This window comes from Glandiceps talaboti, chromosome 7 (assembly GCF_964340395.1).
Source record: "Glandiceps talaboti chromosome 7, keGlaTala1.1, whole genome shotgun sequence".
Taxonomy (NCBI): Eukaryota; Metazoa; Hemichordata; class Enteropneusta; family Spengelidae; genus Glandiceps; species Glandiceps talaboti.
Genome location: NC_135555.1, coordinates 17064931 through 17087337, shown reverse-complemented (window position 1 = coordinate 17087337; position 22407 = coordinate 17064931). Strand labels below are relative to the sequence as shown.

The 22407-nt window shown below is 38.6% G+C and overlaps 1 protein-coding gene across 1 annotated transcript; it reads left to right on the top strand.

The window, feature by feature from the left end:
* The first annotated feature begins 8438 nt into the window (after positions 1-8438).
* On the top strand, positions 8439-21262 carry LOC144437112 (zinc finger homeobox protein 3-like). The gene has a single exon (XM_078125964.1). It carries the CDS (start codon positions 8439-8441, stop codon positions 17829-17831), a length of 9393 nt encoding a protein of 3130 aa, XP_077982090.1. The 3' UTR covers positions 17832-21262.
* Positions 21263-22407: the final 1145 nt, after the last annotated feature.

Sequence of the window (22407 nt, the reverse complement as noted above, 5' to 3'; positions counted from 1 at the left end):
CCTCACATGGCCTGTACTTTGTTTTATTGAGGCAGTAATGTACATATTGTCATTTCATATCATAAACTTCGCCATAATATTTCACATCATCTCAATCCTGTTGACAAACTGAGCATCATTGGTGTAAACCAACTAATGCATTGGTTCAGTACAGGGGGATTTCCTGCCTTGCTCTTGTTTAACATTTAGCATTATTGAAATTTTAAATATTGTGTATCTGTATTATTATACAATAAAACAACACTCACCAGTGTCAGTTTACATGTCTTACAAGATCGCTGACATATGACCATTTTTACCCTAATGACGTCTTGTATCTCAAGAAAGATTCAAACGCCACTTAACCCATTTAAACAGTCTTCCTTCATGTCTCACCCTGATTTGTCTGAATATTTTACTTTAGTGTAGGTGCTTAGTTTTTCTTCATCATGACCTATATCATGATCACTTGAAGTGTAGGAAACTGGTGAAATCACGAGCTGTCTATGATAGTTGGTAAGACGGCACTTCGAGAAATGACTCATTTTATGTTATTTTGCCAATAGTGGTGATTCATCATGTATTGAATTTTCACATCGTGACTTTGTCAGGTGTGTGCATGCATGTGTGTATGCGTTAGAGAGAGAGAGAGAGAGAGAGAGAGAGAGCAAGTTTTCTGTATCTTTTTTGTCAGAGCCACGTGACTCCGATAACTTGTCTCTGCTATCAATGTTTGTGCAAACTTCGCATCATGTATTCATTGCCTCTTACCCAGCTTGGAATTAGGTGACATATTTCAGCAGATAGGGGTGAAAAAGTCATCCAAAGATAAACAAATACGCTAGGATCCCACCCTGCTTGTCAAGAATTTTAGGGTTTCCATGCTGTTTAAACAGGAGATCAATGCTGAAAAATTCCACTGGGTGGTAGCCACAACACTTAGTTTCACATCACAGTCAGTCAGTACAACATAAATGACATTACTTCAGTGTTACGTTGGTTTTTCTTCTTTTTTTAGATTTGATATTAACAAGTTATCTAACTAGATATAAACTGTGAGAGGTTATCGTATGAAATCTTAAACTAAAGAAGCATTATGCAGAATCTTATAATTATTAATCTGATAATCATTCATGGAAAAATTATATATTACATGTATATATATATATATATATATATATATATATATATGTACATCAGTTTGAAGTTGTAGCAAAACACGTAGTGCAAATCTTCCCAATCAATTTTATGTCGTTAGGAAGTAGCTTTGATGAAGCAGACAATTTGATACCATGAACATTAGGAAGAAGGGAGCCATTTTCACTAGGGTTAATTGAACTTGGTACGTTTAAGGCCTCAGGTTTCTACATATTCATTTGCAGCGGCAACATCACAATTCCCTGTTTACCTTACCTGTGACCATCGGTGGTCTTTCATCTGTCTTGGACTATTTCAGCTTTGAAAAAACAATTTAACTACAAGTGCTTGGCAGTAGTGTCTTTCACAACTTTTACTTTTCAGTCACATTTGTGTAATAGTTTTCTCTTCTTTTCATAATTTGACTGAAGGAGTATTTAGTTGAATATATAGATATCATTTCTCTTCACATGGTTAATCTGTGGTCGGTATTGAAATCGTCATCATCTCCATCAAATATTGGATGGTTGATGAAGAAAAAGAGCTCTTTGAATGTAGGAGTTAGAAAGAGAAACTAATAATTACAGCATAGTCATGAGAGCTGATAGTGGTGAGAGTGTCATCCATTTCCTTGACTACTGTAGGAAGATGATTCTTCTAATGTTAGTGATTAGGCTTGTGTGTCTTCAGATCTTATTCCTGATCTCCGATAAACGAGTCTTGATTTCGATAATGATGTCTAACAACCTTTGTATGATTTTGCTATCTCTTATGGATGGTGAAAATGACGTCTCATTTTTCTTACTTTTACAAGTTGCAGAATGACATGGTAATCTTTTTGACATTTTATCAAGTTTGGAAAAGCATTCATGATGTTGGAATCATTAGCCTATGTAGGGGATTTTCTTTCTGTCCCTTTGTTCTTATTTGAGGTTTAGTCTGGTTTTCACCCGACTTCCTCTTCTTAAGGAAAATTGCAGCAGAGCTAGATGTTCTCTGCTTGTCGAAGAGTCATTATAGATAATGAAGCAGCACGGAAATGAATGGCAAGCCATTATGCCATTTGAACCAGCCTTGTCGGGGTAATTATTGCAGGCCGAGGCCAATTAGCGATTGTCTGAAGTCATAGCCGAACTTAACACTTAGCCCCATTATATCTCTTTGTCCTCAAAAGATAAAAGATGTAAAGAAAGAGAAAAATGAAAACGCAAATGATGCTGAAATATAATGTTCCAATTGAAAAGATAGGGAACAAAACAATGAAGGCCGTAATGTGTGGTGTCGCATATTCTCCCAGAGGGATCTAAAGGGTAGAATAGCAGAAGGGTCACATATATTGAGGAGAAGAGGAGAAGAGGTGCTTTAACAAAGGCATATATGAAGATGTGCAATATTCTAACCATTCTACTGTTTGCGTCGTGGGACATATTCAGTTACAATCACCATAGAGATAGTACAACGACAGAATAGTATGTATCAGTATCAGTTTTTTAGTTGTGAGCTGTCTCTGTTTTAAGGTTCTTGAAGAAATTGATTACTTCTTGGTCAAATTATTATTTTCATTTTATTTTATTTTTTTATTTATTTATTTTTTGGTGTCTGTAGCCAAGGTTAGCTGCAGAGTAACCTTGTATTCCTACACCTACTGTAAATTGATTGGCTGTATTGTGAGTTGTTGCGAGCATATGTTCGTGTACGAGTGAGCCGTGTCACTGCATCATATCAATATGTCGATTCAACCTCATAGTACCGCCGGGTCAAAACATGCAAATTTCTTCCACACACTATGACTGCCTTGAGTATATCTTAGTCAAATTCAACATGGGCTACCTTTTGTGATGCCACAACTTAGCTTAATTTGTTCCTCTGGGAATCTCATGTACATTATACCCCCTGTGTGTATTATTTGTATTTCTCATACTAAATATATCAAGTCTAATGCAGCAAATGAAAGGGGGAGACAACACCTAGCAAGTGTTGTTACTTAATATGAATTACTGAATCGGAGACTATTTCATGTTCTCCTCTGGGAAAACATTACCCTCAACTGACAAAAAGTATAATTAGACGAAACAAAATAGAAGGCATTAATTTTGATTCTGGCAAAATACAAACAGTGATGAATCACCGTGACTTATGGAATCAAAATATTCACACTTTAACGAAGATTAATAAGAGTGTGTAGGGGTTAATAACAACGATACAGTCAGGTCTAATGCTCCCAGATAATTATATTTTGATTTCCGACACCTTCACTGATGGTGATGTTCCTGTCCTGATATTATATACAACAGGGAATATCTTTTGTATATCTTCGTCTACTGCCAAAGAAGAATGTCTGTTGTGATGTGATGTCGAAAAAAAAAAAGATACATGTCTGTGACCAGTATTCAATTCACAAATTCACAGGAGGCCTGTCGTTTTGTACATGATTTTGGATCTTACCTTTGAACAGCTTTCAGTGAGTTATGTTGGTTTTCATTCCATCTGCCGTAGTTCTATAATAAGAGTTGGAAAGTGTATATTTTTCACAGAGATTAGACAATTAGTATGATAGCAACATGTATCTTATACTAAACATATAAATGGAGGTTGGTGTGGGTTTTTTTGAACAGTTTCAGTGGACATGCTCAGTTTGTCTCAGACTCACTCCTCTGTACATATTCAATAACTGTTGCAAATTCTTTCCTGTCTGTACAATTCCTTGGAAAATATAAGCAAGTTCCTTCATTCTTTAGTTTTTGAAATAAGACATATATGTTTCAATATTTTGCGGACAGAATTGGCCCCAGATTCACATGCAGATTTTGAATGAGAGACTAACGAACTGAAAGGCTGTAATTTTCATTCTCACTCCATCTTGCACTAAACGCTACCTAGCAAAGACATCACTGCTGTGTAAACATTTTCTGAAGCCCAAAAAACAAATTACTTGACTGAAGATTTAACTGATTTTTGCTCTTAATGATTCTGAACCTGTACAAATTTATTTTCTTATACCGGGTACTGGTGGTGAAAGGGTTAAATGAGGAAGAACACTAGCTCATTAAGTAACTGTCCATAGTATGCTGTGCAAATATCAACAAAGAGCTACAAACATGTTACAGATTACGTAATGAGTTGTTTATTTCCAGAAGTGGTCTATTTATAAAGCTTAGAATAGAGACAGACAGACAGACAGACAGACAGACATGATGCTCTGCTACAAAATATTGCATCGAGCACTGTTGGTATTAATATCAATTATGTTCCTTCACGAATTCATTTTCTGATTTAATTTTTATTTCACAACACAAACTTATAGGCCTAGGGTTTCAGTGGTCTGCTGTCAGAGACTTGTTTGAAATTTGAAACCAACCTTTGACTGTTATATCACTTGACCAAACAAACTCATAAACTTTGGGCTTCAGAGGTCTGAGGTCAAGGACCTGTTTGAAATTTGAAACCAACAGTTGACTATATATCACTTGACCACACAGACTAATGGACCTAGAACTTCCGTGATGAGGTCAGGTACCTGTTTGAAATTTGAAATCAACCATTGGCTGTTATATCACTTGACCACACAAACTCATTGACCCCCTAGGGCTTCAATGACCTGAGGTCAGATTTTTTGTGACTTCATTTACAGCAAGAAATTTCACATCTGCTTTGGATTGTTAATGTAACATTGATTAGATTTTTGTTATACAGTTTTCGATTTTTGTTACATTTTCTTTAAATTGTCATGAGTAAGCATGGATATGTACTGACTCATTCAATGACTGGTGAAAAATATTGGTAAAAAACATAGTTCGGCCAAAGAAAATAATTTTGTGGTTTCAATAACACCCAATTTCAAAAAGAGGTTGGGTAGGTAGGGAATTTTTGTATATTTTTTTTTGTTTGGTTTGGTCTGGTTCAGGTTGTTATATTGTATGTAGAGGTCAATAGAAATTTCTCATCAATGTATTCACCTTTTCCGTATGATATACAGAAGACATTGTGAACTACACTGTATTCTGCCGTGTTGTTTTGATCACAAGACAATAATGTCATCAAATCTCACTGTAAATATATCAAATATACTGTCATGACTGCAAAATTGTTCAATTTTCCAATATATTATTTGAATAACCTAAAAAAAAAAAGTTTAGAGTTAGCAGTGAAAAACTAGGTGGGGTCGGGTTACCAGAACCAAACAGTTTTTTTGGCCTTATAGTTATTATACCCAGCGCATGCATCATTGTTTTTCATTTTCTTTTCGCTTTTTTGGGGCACTATAGAATCAATAGTGATGGTACTAGGGTATTAGAACCGTTTGTAACAGTGATGAGAAAAGTGATAAAAATGAATACCTTGTGTCATAACATGAAGTTAAAACTGATGCAATGAATGTATTAGGAGTTCAAGTGAGTTTGAGATGTTAGACCACACAAAAGGTGTTGTCGCGTTTGTTGTATTTCATTTGATATATTTACAGTACACACCTAATAAATCATACATTTTTAAAAAGCTATTGATCTCCTCTGTGTGAACAGGACTAAAATGCTGTGGCATAGAATAAGTTTAGAAGAATTCCTACATTCTCTGTTCTAATGATACTTATAATTTAGGAGCACATATCACCTGTATTCTGTTTTATGACAGATGATGTCATGCAGAAACAAAAACTAATATATGTTGATGGTAATCTGTCTTAAAATTCAATAGATCATCGTAAATATAGATGTAATTTTTGATAAATCAAAGAGAAACTGTCGAAGGGAGTAGTTGTTTTTCTTTTGGTTAATATATGGATATCAGATTTTTTTTAAAGTTTGATAGTGAATCGATTCCAGTATAATGTAAAAATAATGAAAATATGAATGAAGTATACTGAATAGCAGAACTTGTATGTAGGTATACACATTGTGCAATACTGTAGTTGTGTGTAGCTGTATACATTGTACAATACTTGTGTGTAGCTGTATACATTGTATTACGCTTATGTAAAGCTGTATATGTACAATGAATGTGTGTAGCTTTACACATTGTGCAATACTTGCATGTAGCTGTACCACCTCATAAACATGACTAAAAATAATCTTGAATTTGCAATATTGTTTAAATAATCTTGAATTTGCACACAATATTGTTTTGCTGATCATATTTATATTGTATACCGTTTCACGCCAACGTATATACTTGAGGGTATACATCTAGGGTAAATCATCATTCACACTGCTGCTGCTCCCCCCTAAAAATCACCTCACCTACAAAGGTACCCACCCAATACTCCATTTTCATTCTAACCAGTTTTTGAGGCTGCTTCATGAATGTGATTATGCATGTTGCCTGCAAGTCTATTTTTGTGCATCCAATATGCTTAAAAGAAGGAACACTGTTATATCACATAGATAGTTTTTTACTGGTATTCAACAGCCTTTAACAGACAACTTTATCGAATATGATAATTTTTTTTTGAAAATTGAGAATTTCTCATGTCACATGACCTACATGTACATGAGCGAACAGTTTTATACATTTGTTATACACATTTGTTATGCATTTTGCCCCATAAACCATTTGATACACCACTGATGCAACATTTTTTGTGATGAACCCAAATTAGGTGTCTCTTATCCAGTGTGCCAATTCACACACACACACACACACACACACAATTTCCAGTGACATGCCAAAATTTGGTGTTCCCATATGGCGACTCACAAGAAATGCTAGTTTTTATCATTTTGACTGACAACAACAACAAAATTTGGATATCATAAGAGGGCACACTGCCCTGCTATTAGCCAACTCACAAGAAAACCTATTTTCAAAATGTTGAGCCACAGCATAAATTCTCATTTTTTTATTAGAGGGCAGCACACTAGGGTCAAATCACATAAATGATAGTTTGAATAATATCTGTTCTATTCATGTTGAGTCATGGTATAATGACTGATGCCACATTCAGGTGTCAATGTTTCAATTTTACCAGTTTCTATTTTGAGTATTATGGATAAAAATTGCTGGTAATGCTTAGGCAAAAGAATGATCTTAAATTCACATCAATATTATGTGAGGTAACACTTTTGTTTAAAATCTTGTGCAAGGAGGAAATTTGCACCATATATGATAGTGTTGTTTTGAAGTGATTTTTTTTGTATAGTGTTTGTATACTAAGAGTGAGTCATTGTGACTCAAGTGACAATTTGATTTTTCTTCTCAACAAGTGTATCATTTCACTGTATTCAGTTCAAAAACCTTTATCCATCTAAAAGCAGTTTAAATTTTTAGGTTTAACACAAAACTTTGTCTCAGACTGTTATCCGAGAAATAATACTTATATACAAGTGAAAACCTCTACACAGTCAAAAAGATTTGGGATAGGGAACTTGCAAACCCGCTATGTTGAATGTTGCATCATTGGAAATGTGATAATAAATACTAATCAGTTAGTATTATAAACAATGTTGATACATTGTTTGTAACCACAGATAATCAATTCATAGTTACCCTGACAATTGTGGGAGGTTTATTTTATCAGTAGCTGCAGATTAGGTATAACGATAACCACAGATAATCCCACAGTCCTTTGTATGCTCAGTCTGGATTGCAAGTTCCCTATCGAATCCAAAATTTATAGTCTTTGTCTGTTTATAGCTATATGTTGAAGGAGTTGTATAGAAGTGGTCACATATGCAGCAACAAAAATAGGAGAGGGTTGGAGTCTCAATATATTTTGCATCCTGGTGTAGGACGTGTTCACAAAATTGTTAAAATCTGAATCACAGTGATATTGCTTATTGTAACAACCTTGATAGGGTGGGGGTTCTTGTAAAATTCTCATTCTTGTACCATTATTCTGGTGGTTGGGGATCTTTGAGAACGTGTGTACCAGCTTATCACCACCACTCCCACCCCAACATTATCAAAAAACGAAATTAGTATTAGATATTCGAAAGAGAGTTTCATCATTTGTAATCATCAATTCAAGTTTGAATTGAAAACGTAGTGATTGAACTGAAGTGGAAAAGCAGCAAGCCAAAACTATTTGAAGAATATTTATTAAAAATGTATCAAATGAACCAAGTTTATTATTCGGACCACTTCTTGCTTTCAAAGTAAATTGTCCCCAAGTCATAATATAGTGTATTCATCTCCATTTAATTTCTTGAATTTAAAATTTATTATAATGTCAAATACATGCTTGTTTTTATTTGAAGGAAAATATTCATCATTCTAGTTTCTAAACTGTATTTCTTCTTCTTTTTTCTCTTCCAGAACCGAGACCCGTCCAGAGCCGATAGAAATGAATAGGTGAACAATAGGAATTGATTCTGATAAAGCAGTGTACCATGGAAACCACCTCTGGGGTCCTTAGTCTTAATATTGACCAGTCGGAAGGGATGCCAGCCCCTCCCCACTTGTCAGACTTGGTAGATGATTTTGAAGATGATGGGCTAGGTCAGCAACCAAGGGAACCAGACATCACAACTCGAACTAAGTCAACATCAGCTACAGGTTCTTCAGTTGCAGACGGCAAAAAATCTGACCATAAATCACCTGATTACAAATCGAGAAAGAACTGTAATGGTACTCCAATAATACCAGACAATCCTCTTCTTGATACTGATGGAGTCACCTGTGGCGAATGCATGGAAAAATTTACCAATTTACAAAAATACATGGAGCATAGCTGTTCTGGATCGTTAAGTGGTGCCACCAAGCAACATGATAATTTCACATATGAAATTAATGACGACGATGGCGAACTTAGTGATATAGAAAATTTCGAAGGGAAAATTGTCTACCAGCCAGATGGGTCAGCTTATCTCATTGACAATGTTGGCGATTCTGATGATGAGCTGTTACCCAATCTACCAGAAGTTTTTGAAGGGGCAAGTCGTCCATTTAACTCCAAGTCTAATCAGCTAACAGTACAGCCACCGATTGTTAATTCTCTTCATATACCTTGTACTACAGCTTTCATGAACATGAACATGGCCCATGAATACGGCATGACTTTACCAGGAATTACTTCAGCACCTGTCATGCAGAGCTATCGTGTGTATGATGTACGCACCCAGAATAACAAAAAGATCGGAGATGGTGACGAAGGTGAAAATGAACAGTCCAACAAGGAATTCATCTTTGAGAACTCTAAACCAATACTTATGTGTTTCCTTTGTAAACTGTCATTTGGCTTTGCCAAATCTTTTGTTGGGCATGCAGTTAATGAGCACAAGCTTGTCCTGAATGAAAAAGAGAAAAGCATAATGTCTAGGAAGAACCAATCAGCTATCATACAAGGACTTGGAAAAGAAAAAGAACCACTGCTATCCTTCCTAGAACCACAGCCCATAAAAACTCAAACTACCAGTGGTAGTAACTATAACACAAATGGGCAAGCATATTATCAACAAATGTTGGGTACCACTCAACCAAGTGTTAGTTATATCTACCCAGTTTCTGTTGCTGTCAGTACTAATAATTCGCTTGTTACAACAAGTACCGCTCAACTTAGAGGGCCTAGTCCTCCTGTTGAAGGGAAAACCAAGGAACAGGGTCACAACTCCTCCTCAGATGTTCATGAGGATAATGTAGAAGCTGCCACTAGCAAACAACGTAATCTCCCCAAAAACATATCAGTTGAAGGAAGCAAGATTAATCCAGCTACATCTAATGAAGACGAAGAAAGTTTGGATAGTGCTGCCATAGATAATAATAGCAAAGGAACTCAAAGTTCCCGTAAAGAAAGTAAGGCTGAAAGTCCACCATTACATTTTCCAAATTCATCAGTGTTAAACACTGGTAAGCAGCAGAACGGCTGTGCTACAAATCAGGCACCTGAGGTGTCCAACGCCAACTCGCCAGCCAGAGCAAATGCTGATGTATCCAACCAGCCAGAACCATCCCACAAGGAAGAAGAGGATGGTAACAACAGTACTTATGTTAATGAAGACAGTACTGCCAAAGAAGAAAAAGACTTGAACTACAGAGGACCAAGCACATGCAAGCATGATCATCCTGAAGAAGCACATCATGTATTCAGCAACTACACCAATGCCGATGGTAAAATCTCAAGCAGTGTTGAATGTCCAAAGTGTGATATGGTTCTGGGCTCATCAAGGTCCCTTGGTGGTCATATGACAATGATGCATTCACGTAACTCGTGCAAAACGTTGAAGTGTCCCAAGTGTAACTGGCACTACAAGTATCAACAGACCCTTGAAGCTCACATGAAAGAAAAACACCCTGAGAGTGAAACAAAGTGTGGCTACTGTCAAACCAATCAACCCCACCCAAGACTAGCTAGAGGCGAAACCTATACATGTGGATACAAGCCTTTCCGTTGTGAAATCTGCAACTATTCAACCACTACTAAGGGTAACCTGAGCATCCACATGCAATCAGATAAACATCTTAACAACTTCCAAGAGCTACAGAGTGGAGGGGCTGCTGTTGCTGCTACTACAGTTAGTAGTACCGCAAGTAGTGAGCACATTTTAACACAATCCAAAATGAATGATCCAACATCCAACAAACAAAAACCAAAGCCTACCTGGAGATGTGATGTGTGCGAGTATGAAACCAATGTTGCAAGGAATCTACGGATTCACATGACAAGTGAAAAACATATGCATAACATGTTAGCAGTTCAACACAACATGACACAGATGCAGCACGATTTGCAGATGAATCTTGGGAACTATCAACATGATGACAGCATGTACCGTTTGATGACACAAAACATGGTGCCCATTTCAATTGCTACCGAGTCTCATTTAGACCCACACGCTATGATGGTAGAGTACCCGTATGATCAAGCCATGTATGCTGCTGCCATTGCCGGCCAGTTAACACCAGAAATGATGGAGATGGAGACAATGGGAGATGATCAACCACCAGTCAATGAAGATCCTACAAAGAATGAACCACTGCGAATGTTTCAATGTTCCGTGTGCAACAGATTTATCTCTGATGACTTGGATACATTGTATGATCATATACATCAAGATAGAAGTGTACCTACTGACAGCTCTTGGAAGATTCAAATTGCTGATGTAATACGTTGCAATCTCTGCAGTTACAGTACTCAACTGAAGGCAAATTTTCAACTTCACTGCAAGACAGATAAACACATCCAGAAACTTCAACTAGTCAATCACATCAAAGAAGGTGGTCCTCAGAACGAATGGCGGCTGAAATACATGAATGTCAGCAATCCTACACAAGTGAAGTGCAATGCTTGCGACTACTATACTTACAGTGTGGAGAAGTTGAAAGCTCATGTGGCCAACTACCGTCATGAGACCAGTTTAAAGCTATTCCGCCATCTTCAAGACATCAAAATCACAATCAATTCTGAAACCAAGTACTATCACTGTAATATGTGCAACTACTCATCAAAAGCCAAGCTTAGCCTCATCCAACATGTCCGTTCAATGAAACATCTCAGGATGGAAGAAGAGTATCTGAGAAGAAAGGCTGATGTGAATATGGATGAAGCAGACTCTCCTATTAATGAAGGAGTGTTGGATCTTTCAAAGAAAGATAGATCATTCTCTGAAAGTGGTGCTGAAGAAGTGAAAACTGAGAGAATTGCACAACAAAGTCTCCATGCAGAGCACTCTTCTTCTAAGAAGTCAACAATCTCTTCTTCAGAGGCTTCAGGTAGTTCTTCATTAATGCGTACAACTACAACACAGATATACACCTGTCCATACTGCAAATACAGCAGCATCGATCAAGATCGAATCCGAGCCCACGTGTTGTCACAACATAGTGTGAAACCACAGGCAGTACTAAGATGCCCACTGTGTCAAGATATGTGTACTAACAAGATCAATTTAGAAATCCATTTGGTGCAAGTTCACAGTGTGTCCCGGGATTGCATACAACGATTGATGTCAACTGTAGAGAGGAATGAATGGATGGGAGGATCATCTAACCCACCTAGTGCTTCACCCACCAGTTTAATGTCTCCAGGCATTTCACACCTTCAAGGCCTGGATAGTCCCACCAATCAGACCAGCCAGAGTCCAAGTTCAAATATGTTTGCCAGCAAAGTTGAAGAACCAAATGATGCAAACCAAGGTAGTGATGTTGAATCAGGTGACCAGTACCGATGCCAGAAATGTCATCAAGTATTCCAGAACTTGGATGGCCTGTACAAACATCAGAATGAAGTATGTCCATTGAAAGAACAAGAAACTCCAGGAGGACCAGGTTTCCTCTGCTGGAAGAAAGGCTGTAACCAGTACTTCAAGACATCAGCAGCTCTACAGATGCACTTCAAAGAAATACATGCCAAGAGACCACAGTTACCAGTCTCGGATCGTCATGTGTACAAGTACAGGTGTAACCAGTGCAGCTTGGCTTTCAAGACTATGGAGAAGCTACAGATTCATTCACAGTATCACATGATACGTGCTGCAACAAAGTGTGGCACCTGTGATAGAAGTTTCCGGTCAATTGCAGCCCTCAGAAAACATATGGAGACCAGCCATATGGAAACTAATGCTGACATGGCCCAGTACTTTGGCATGACCAACAACACAAGTGGATTCCTCGGCATACCAACAACATCAACACCGGAAGCTGCAGTAGCTGTTGTCAACAGTATGGGTATTCCTGTATCAGCAACAACCAGTGGAATCTTCTCCCAGTCAACTGGAGGTGATAGCAGTATGCAGGCTGTAACCCCAGATGTGTTAGATGAAAAATCACAAGATAGCATGTCGTCTGATCTGTACTCTGAGCTACAGGAAGACAGCAATCAAGCCATGGATTTGTCAAGTGAGCAGGATGGTGACGGCGAAACTAATCTGGAAGAGGGAGAAGTTGTTCAGGATAGCATGCATATATCAGAAGAAACTTACCATGATCCAACAAGAAAGTACAAATGTCATCGTTGTAAAGTAGGATTTACAAAACAAAGTGAGCTGAGCAACCATCACAAGACATTACAGCATAGAAGAGGGTGCAGAGCAGCTTACACTATGGATAAGTATTTGGATCCAAACAGACCATACAAGTGTGAGACTTGTAAAGAGTCATTTACCCAGAAGAACATCTTGCTGGTTCACTACAACTCTGTTTCTCATCTGCACAAGTTAAAGAGAAGCCAAAATGAGACTGAATCAAGCCCTCCTGACACCAGTCCAAGTAATGACAAGAAACCTTTCAAGTGCAACATATGTAAGGTGGCCTACAGTCAGGGTTCCACACTAGATATTCATATGAGATCAGTTCTACATCAAACCAGAGCAGCAAAATTGGAATCTGCTGGAGCATTTGGAGGTCTGCAGCATATTGGACAACAACCTGATGCTAGCAATGCCTACACTTCTACTCTTAGTCAAGAGCAGAAACAGTCTGTCACTCTTCAACACCAGTTATTGGCTGCAGCCGCTGCAGAGGCCACTCAACAGCTGGCACATCTACAGGCTCAACAGGGAAGTGATGCAGCAAGTGCAGCTGCAGCTAATGCAATTGCAAGTGCAGCTCTGACACAACAGTTGATGGATCCAAACTCTCTAGCCTTCTTTCAACAACAACTGCTGTCTACAGGAATGTCCAGTGGTATGTACACTTGTGGCCGTTGCAACTCGTTCTTTATGACACAAGAAGCATTAGCTCAACATCAGACCCAGTGTGGTATGAATGATGCGGCAACAGCTGCCCAGTTTGCATCCCAGCAGAAAACGTACATGACCTACACTCCTCGTCCAAGTTATCCGATGATGAGATCATTCTTGGAAAACTATGGATTTGATCTGGTACAGCAGTTTAATGAGTATGCCCAGGGTCTCCCTCCCAACGTTGATCCAAAGGATAAGTTCAAGTGTGATAAGTGCGACAGGGAATTCTCAAGTGTTTGGGTTTTTAAAGCTCATGCTGAACAAGACCATAAGTCATTCTTCCCAACTGACAAGATACAACAGTTTTCTGAAGTTTACAGAGAAGAATATGACAAACTACAGGGTGAGAGGAGTGGTGTTATAGCATCCAATGCAGCTTCCCCAAGCACTCCAGCAACCCCAACAGAATCAACAGCGACAGTTGGACAAAGTTCAGCAACAGAACAAGCACCAGGAACTTCACAAATGGAGATGTTACAATCTACAAGTTCAGCTGTAGCAACAGGATCAGCAAGTGCAATGCCACCTCCTGCTGTCCCATCACCAGCAGCACCATCTTGCACAGCAAGTGCAATGCCACCACCAGCAATTCCATCACCATCAGCACAGATTATTCTTCCCAGTGCTATACCAATACCTCTGCAGCCCATGCAGACAATTTCATACATTGATCCGTCAGCTTACATGCAGAAGTCGCCAAAACGTGCCAGAACCCGAATCACTGATGAGCAACTCAAAATCTTGCGAGCACATTTTGATATCAACAACTCACCCAGTGAAGACCAAATCTGTGAGATGTCTGAAAAGTCTGGTCTTCCTCACAAAGTCATCAAACACTGGTTCAGAAACACCTTATTTAAGGAGCGCCAGCGCAACAAAGATTCACCTTACAATTTCAACAACCCACCTTCCACTACTCTTCCAATGTCTTCAGATACACAGACCAGTGCAACTGTGACTACAACTGAGAAGAAAGCTGACACAGAAACAATGATATCAGAGAGTTCAGTATCACCAGTACGAAGTGAAGTTATGGGTCCTGTCATTACACCTACTACCTCTATGGCAGAACCTGCCAGTGCAACCCCAGAAACCAGTGCAATTCAAGTGTCATCTGAAACACCACCTGTAACCACAGCCACAACCAATACCACAACTGTTGCTTCAACTATATCTGAAACTGCATTTGTGTCCAGCGCAGCTGCAATACCAATTAGCAGTACACCTTCCAGCCTCATTCCACCACATTCTGTATCTCCACCTCTACCTCCAACATCGCCAGCCTGTTCCTATTCAAATTCATCATCATCAAAGCGTGCTGGCCGCACTCGCTTCACTGACTACCAGATCAAGATGTTGCAGGAGTTCTTCGAAAATAATGCATATCCAAAAGATGATGATCTTGAACATCTATCAAAGTTACTGGGTTTGAGTCCCCGAGTAATAGTAGTTTGGTTCCAAAATGCCCGGCAGAAAGCAAGGAAGATGTTTGAGAATCAGCCACCACCTGAGACTGATGCAGAAAGTGGAGGTGCTCGTTATCGTCGCACTCCTGGCCTGAACTATCAATGTAACAAATGTCTGTTGGTATTTCAAAGATTCTTTGAGCTTATCAAGCATCAGAAGCAGCACTGTTACAAAGATGATGATTGTTCTACAACTAGCTATGCCGGCTCTTCAACTCCAACATCTCCAAACACACCCACCAACATGCAGCCTGAGCCACCAGTTAGTGTGAAGAGTGAGGAGAAGAAAAGTGAATCCAGTAAATCAGAGTTATTATCAGCACCACAAGTACATTACCAGTGTGACAAGTGTGATCTTGTTTTCCCCCAGTTTGACCAGTGGAATGAACACCAACAAGTTCACTTCATGCAGTCTTTCCGTTCATACATGCCTCAACACAATCCATTCAACATGATGTACATGCCGTTTGACACAAGCATGAATGGTCTGACAGCAGAACAGTATTTCTCGGCATTTCAACCAACAAAGAGTGAGATGTCATCTGGAAAAAGAAAACTCTCGGAGACAGATGATACAGCCTCTGAGACCCACTCTACTGCTGATCAAGACCAACCACGTGACAAGCGTCTTCGCACAACTATCTCACCACAACAACTTGAAATATTGTATCAGAAGTACCAAGAAGACAGTAATCCAACAAGACGTATGCTGGATATGATTGCTAGACAGGTTGGTCTAAAGAAACGTGTTGTGCAAGTTTGGTTCCAGAACACCAGAGCAAGAGAACGGAAGGGCCAGTTTCGGCTATCAGCGCCTAACCACCTTCATAAGAGATGTCCTTTTTGCCGTGCTATATTCAAAGCCAAAACTGCTCTAGAAGCTCACATAAAGGCTCGTCACTGGGATCAACTTGTCAATGGCAACGCTCTTGATAGTCTTCTGAAGCAGAGTGATGCATTCAGCTATGGAGAGCTAGGAGAAGGAACCAGTACTGCCATGTCTCCAAGATTGTATGAAGATTTTATGAAAACAGGGTCCACACCAGAGGATGGTGATAACTTAAAGGTTTCTAGCTTATCTAGTCCCACTGCAAAGGGTGGTGACAAACCGTCCTCAACCAGAACAGGGTCAGAAGATTGCATTGTTATATCTGATTCACAGGATGATGATAGTCAGGATATTGAAGATGGACAGAAGGACACCGGGAGCAACGGTGATGGTATGCGGGATGATCTAGAGTCAATGACCTCATCAGCTGCCGATACAGGTTGTAGTAATATGGATGACAGAGCAATGGATGTTGAAGGTGAAAGTACAAGAGATGGTGATTCAAATGAAGGCGATTGTGACAATGACAGTCTGTATTATTCTGAAACTATGTCAATTACCCAAAGTTCAGAAGACCCAAACGGCCTTTCAGAAAGAACAGGAGAAGACAGTGAGCAGCGCCGGCAAGCCAGAGAGTTGGGAAAACGTTTCCGTACACAGATGAGTCAGGTGCAGTTGAAAGTTCTAAAGTGTTGCTTTGCTGATTATCGTACACCTACCATGCATGAATGTGAGTTGCTGGGAACAGAAATTGGTCTACCTAAACGAGTGGTGCAAGTGTGGTTTCAAAATGCTCGAGCTAAAGATAAGAAGTCCAAACAGACGTACACAAAACACTTTGGACTGATAGGAAGCAGTTTTGAAGGTCAAGATTGCTGTAAGCTGTGTGACATACAGTATTCAGCTAAGCTGTCAATAAGAGATCATGTTTTCACCGAGACCCATATTCACAACGTGAAGAAGCATGTTAATGGTCAACTAGAAAAGGATACTACTGATTCAACATCTTCAGTCGGTCAGTTACTTCAACATGCCAGCCCCATTGAAGCCCAACGAGCTATGGCAGCAAGTTTCCTACCAAACCACCAAGCAGCATTGCTCGGACATGGTCACATGGGTAGCCTACAGTCCATGCAGGCACATGCTGCTATGTCCGCATTCCTTGGCCAAGTTGCATCACCAACAGAAGCAGAAACGAGCAAGAAAGATGAAACTACACCCAAAAAAGAGAGTGCAGAGAGCAGTACAAGTGGTAACAGCAGTGAAGATGCTGCAGCTCTGGCTGCAGCAGCAGCAGCAGCATCCCAGGCCAGCTATCTGCCAAGTATGTCTGGTGCTGAAGCAGCCTATATGCCCTACTTCTTTGGAGGGATGTCACCGTACTACACCCAGGCGCCATTTGTCTACCCACTATATTCTCCAGAGCAAGCGGCTGCATTCTTTCCATATGATCCGTCGATACAAATGGGGCTGCAGGCACACCTGCTACAAGCACAGCATATGAGTCCACACCATGCTGCAGTAGCTGGTTTCAGTCCATCTGTGGGAGAGAGCACTAAGCTTCCCTATGGGTCATCAGCATCAAAGGAGAGCAGAGAAGCAATGCTGAAATCTACAAGTACCTCAAGCACTACTCAGGAAACTAGACGTAGCAGAAGTGAAGACAAGCACTCTTCAAGTACCTCACACTCTAGCAGAAGCTCTGCAACACACCCAAACGAGGCTAGCACTTCAGATCATTCCATTCCTGCAGACAGGGAGGCAGCAAGAAAACCATCATCATCATCAAGTACAGAGAAGTCATCATGACCCGGGTACCTGTCCCTGCATTTGAAAGAAAAGATGGAATCATCGTATTGAATTCGGACAATTTTAAGACTAAAAAGGTTCTCTGACTGTCACAACCATCCAACATGTACAGCGTAGAGAGAGAGAGAGAGAGAAACTGGAAGTGGTGTCCACCATATCAAATAGGCATTCTATATGAATTGTGAAGAAAGTTTATTTTTATGAAGTAGTAGTAAACTAAGTATATTTGTAGTATATATAGTAGTATATAGTCCTAGATGTGTAATACAAATCGTGCAAAAACACAAATACGAAGTCCAATTATCATGCTAATCACTGATCTAATCAAGTGAAAGTTTTTTAAAGTATTTGTCTCCGCACCTGTGGTGTAAGAAAGTAAATTTTAATAACAAATTTTAACTCGTGTAGTAGTGACTTTAGACCTGTAGTGTTTATAATCTTAATTGTTGACTGTAACTGACACACGTTCATCGTGTTGTTTATTTTTTTTGTTAAAAACCGTAGGTCTATGACGTTTCTTGTTTTGTTGCTAATTGAGATCGTTTTTCACAGTCTTGATGTACTGTATCATGTCTCATTTCACAAGTACCCATTATCATGGGTAAAAAAAAACACATGAATATAATTCACACAAGGCTGAGTGTACATTTTTTCTGGCTGTTTTTTCTGTACTAAGTATCATTCTATTCAAAGCTTTTACAGAAGCTTTAGTATCTAGTAGCTGTATTTTCCAAAGAGTTAAACAAAAAAGTCAACAAAAAAGAACAACTGCATGCATTCCAAATGTTACATAAATTTCTCGTAGTTGTATCCTGCACAAAAGGAGATGCAGGGTCTAAAATAGATCATTTCACATGAAAAAAATAGAAAGATGGGCACGGATTAGTTGCCTTAGAAATATCTATATTTTGGTGAATATGTGGCATTATAAATGCTCACTTACACATATAGAAAATGCTTCTGTTTTTTTCTGTATGAATGTGATCTAACACATTTTCAAAATGGAAATGATAGTTGTGTATTACAGAAGGCGTATTCATTGTGAGAAGTAAAAAAAAACATGAATGCAGAAATATATAATTTTACAACAAAAACGTGCAAAAGCAAGAAGGTGTTAAAATTGGTGTCTTAAAACACATGTGTATCATAAATGTTGCCATGTAGTCGAGTCTTTTTGAGAAGTGTTCGTTAATTGGCTATTACTTGCAGTCGTTCTCGTCTGTTGGTTGAATTTTAAATGTATCGTGAACTCAGTAATGTTTGTTGAATCACCATAGGTCTGATCATGCTTTTTTCTTTGTTTTCAATATTACACACTATGCTGTTTAAAGAAAATATTTTAGCTGTACAAAAAAGGTATTTGCTTACAAGAACATCGTTTATTTCCGGTATTTTGCATCTTCAAGAAATATGACAGCAATTTTGTTTTAGTTTTTTTGTTTTGTTTTTCATCACAGCATACTTTTTACTAACATCAGATGTTGTTTTCTTGGTATGGATTTAAAAAAAAACTGTGATGCATAAATGTAGTTGCTTATCTTTGATGTACATAGAGAGTCGAAGCTTTTGAAACGAAAACAGGAGGCTGTGAAACTGGATACAATCTTTTTCAGCAAAACAGGAGGGATAGTGCGACTGTTTTGCATTTTTATCTGTCAAAAAGCATGGCTTGTAGCTGTAAGCAACATTTGTTATAAGAAAACAAATTTTGTATGATAATTTTTTGTCTGTCATATCCAATGCTGTAATGACATCCTTAACATTCAGTGATGTAACTGAAATGGTTTTTAAATTAAAAAACATTTAGAATCGTGAATATAGTGGGTAACAGCACTTAAAAATTGTTGATTGGAAAGAAATCTGTGTTTTTCAAAAAACTATGTGATGTTTTGTCGATTATTAGAGTCTGACTTCACTTGTATAAGTTTTCAATTGAAAGTTATTGTTAATTTTTTCCCTTATGTGTTTGTAATTTAGTGAACTTGAAGTTAAACACCTTTAATTTGGAATGTGTCTAATCAGTGGTTATACTATAAAATTTAGTATCTTATTTTTTTTTGTGTTTTAAAATGAAGCTGTGCAGCTATCTCTCTGTTCGCCTTTTAAAGTGACTTTTGTCTGTTCTCGTGATGTACGTTTCATTTTGTGAAGAAGACAAAAAAAAATGATATTCAGTGTAAGAGTCAAAGTCCTGTATTTTAATATAGAAAAGCAAAAGGTGCAAAAAGAACAAAGATATGTATAGGTGGAATGATCTGCAACGCAGCCTACAAATGAACTTTTTATCATTCTGGGAAGAATACACTGTCTTGAAGCAGAGATGCGAAAAATACACCACAAAGATTATTTTTCTACCTGCCTGCAAGGGAGGCTGCCATTACCATGGTAATGGGACAGAGAGAAGAAAAGATGGCCTTTGTAAAAGTGTTCAGATGTAGAAAATTAGTAGGGAGGAACTCTTTCAATCACTAACGACGGAGGGGATGGTGATTGTAATTAATTACTTTACCCGTTGGCATTTTGCAAGAATTTACTAGCCTCACTTTTTTCTCTCATTTTTTTGTGAAAAAAAAGGAGAGAATGGAAACTTCTAGATATTGCAGTGTCGTCAGTAGCACAATTTCCAAAAATTTTACTCCAAATTAGTTGTGCTAGTCAGACTAACATTCTGGTGAGTGAAAGAGAAAACATTTAAGATAGGCCTGTATTTTAACTATATTAACTCTGACGTATATAGATTTTGGATGTAACCTATATAGATTCACAATTGTCCTACCCCATTTTTAAAAAAAAAAAGTGCCATATTTTAGCAAATCAGAGAATATAACGATTACGGTAGACGATTCATTTTGTAAACATATTTTAGATGTTTAAAAAAAATTGCATTTTTTCATCTAGTTTATATATCGAATCTTTACGGACACTTTCTCCCATCTGAAACTTAAGAAGTTAAAAACACTGAAATGATACAAACTCTTGACAATGCTGCGAATCTTAGGAACTAAGGAAAACTAATCAGCTACACGTATCACAGATTACAAAAATTAGAGCAAAAGATTTGACCCTTTTTTTTGTGGAAGATATAATTAATCATATTTTTAGAGGAAAAAGTATAGAAAGTTACTAACTATATACCTTGATTGCTATAGCACTAATGAAATTAAAAATGAATTTGAGTACCAAGTATTCAAGCAAATCAAGAATTAAAAAAAAAAACTGCTGCTTTCCAGATCATTCCCTATTTGCATTGTGTAATTCATTCAATGAGCAAAAAATACCCTTTATTTTTATGGCTTCAATAGAAGAGAGTAATGCTTGTTAGATAAGCGCTATATTGGTACAAAATTAATCTCATCTTTGACACTTAGATTTAATTGGCTGCTATAGTTTTATGGCTAAGAAGTTTATATTTATGGTTTATGTGTAATAAAAGCAATGATGTGATAACATGATATGATTGTCTTTTTCAATGCTGTGGTGGTCGCACTCTCAGGACCTCACTGGTCAGCAGGGTTTAATTGCACTCACTTTGACTATTCAGTGGTCAGCAGGATTCATTGCACTCACATAGACCATCCAGTGGTAAGCGGAGGCTTGATTGCACTCATTTAGACCATTCAGTGGTCAGGGGGGTTCAATTGCATTCACTTACACCATTCAGTGGTCAGGGGGTTCAATTGCATTCACTTAGACCATTCAGTGGTCAGCAGGGTTCAATTGCATTCACTTAGACCATATAGTGGTCAGCAGGGTTCAATTGCACTCACTTAGACCATTCAGTGGTCAGGGGGGTTCAATTGCACTCACTTAGACCATATAGTGGTCAGCATCATTCAAGTGCACTCGTTTAGACCATTTAGTGGTCAGGAGGGTACAATTGCATTCACTTAGACCATTCAGTGGTCAGCAGGGTTCAGTTGCATTCACTTAGACCATATAGTGGTCAGCAGGGTTCAATTGCACTCGCTTAGACCATTCAGTGGTCAGGGGGGTTCAATTGCACTCGCTTAGACCATTCAGTGGTCAGGGGGTTCAATTGCACTCTCTTAGACCATTCAGTGGTCAGGGGGTTCATGTCAATTGCACTCGCTTAGACAATTCAGTGGTCAGGAGGGTTCAATTGCACTAGCTTTGACCATTCAGTGGTTAGCAGGGCTCAGTTGTAAGAAGAGTTTATTGCATGAGGAAGGGGGCAAGCAAGGTTGAATTGGACTCACTCAGACCATTCAGTGATCTGCTCTGTTCAATTGCGCTTATCCAGACTAAACTCATCAGTTAGTAAGTTTCAATTGCACTCACTCAGCAGGGATCATTCAACTCAAACCACTCCACTGCCCGTAGTGTTAAATTGCATTTACTTACCTAGACCACTCTGCAGTCAACAGGGTTCATTTACACTCACTCAGACCACATACAGGTCAGCATGGTTGATTTATACTCACTTGGTCATCAAGTTTCGATTGCACTCACTTGGACCACTCTGGTGTCAGCAATGTTCAATTGCACTCCCCAAGACCACTCAGGTGTCGGCAAGGTTCATTTGCACACACACTGACTACTCGGTGGTCAACAGGAG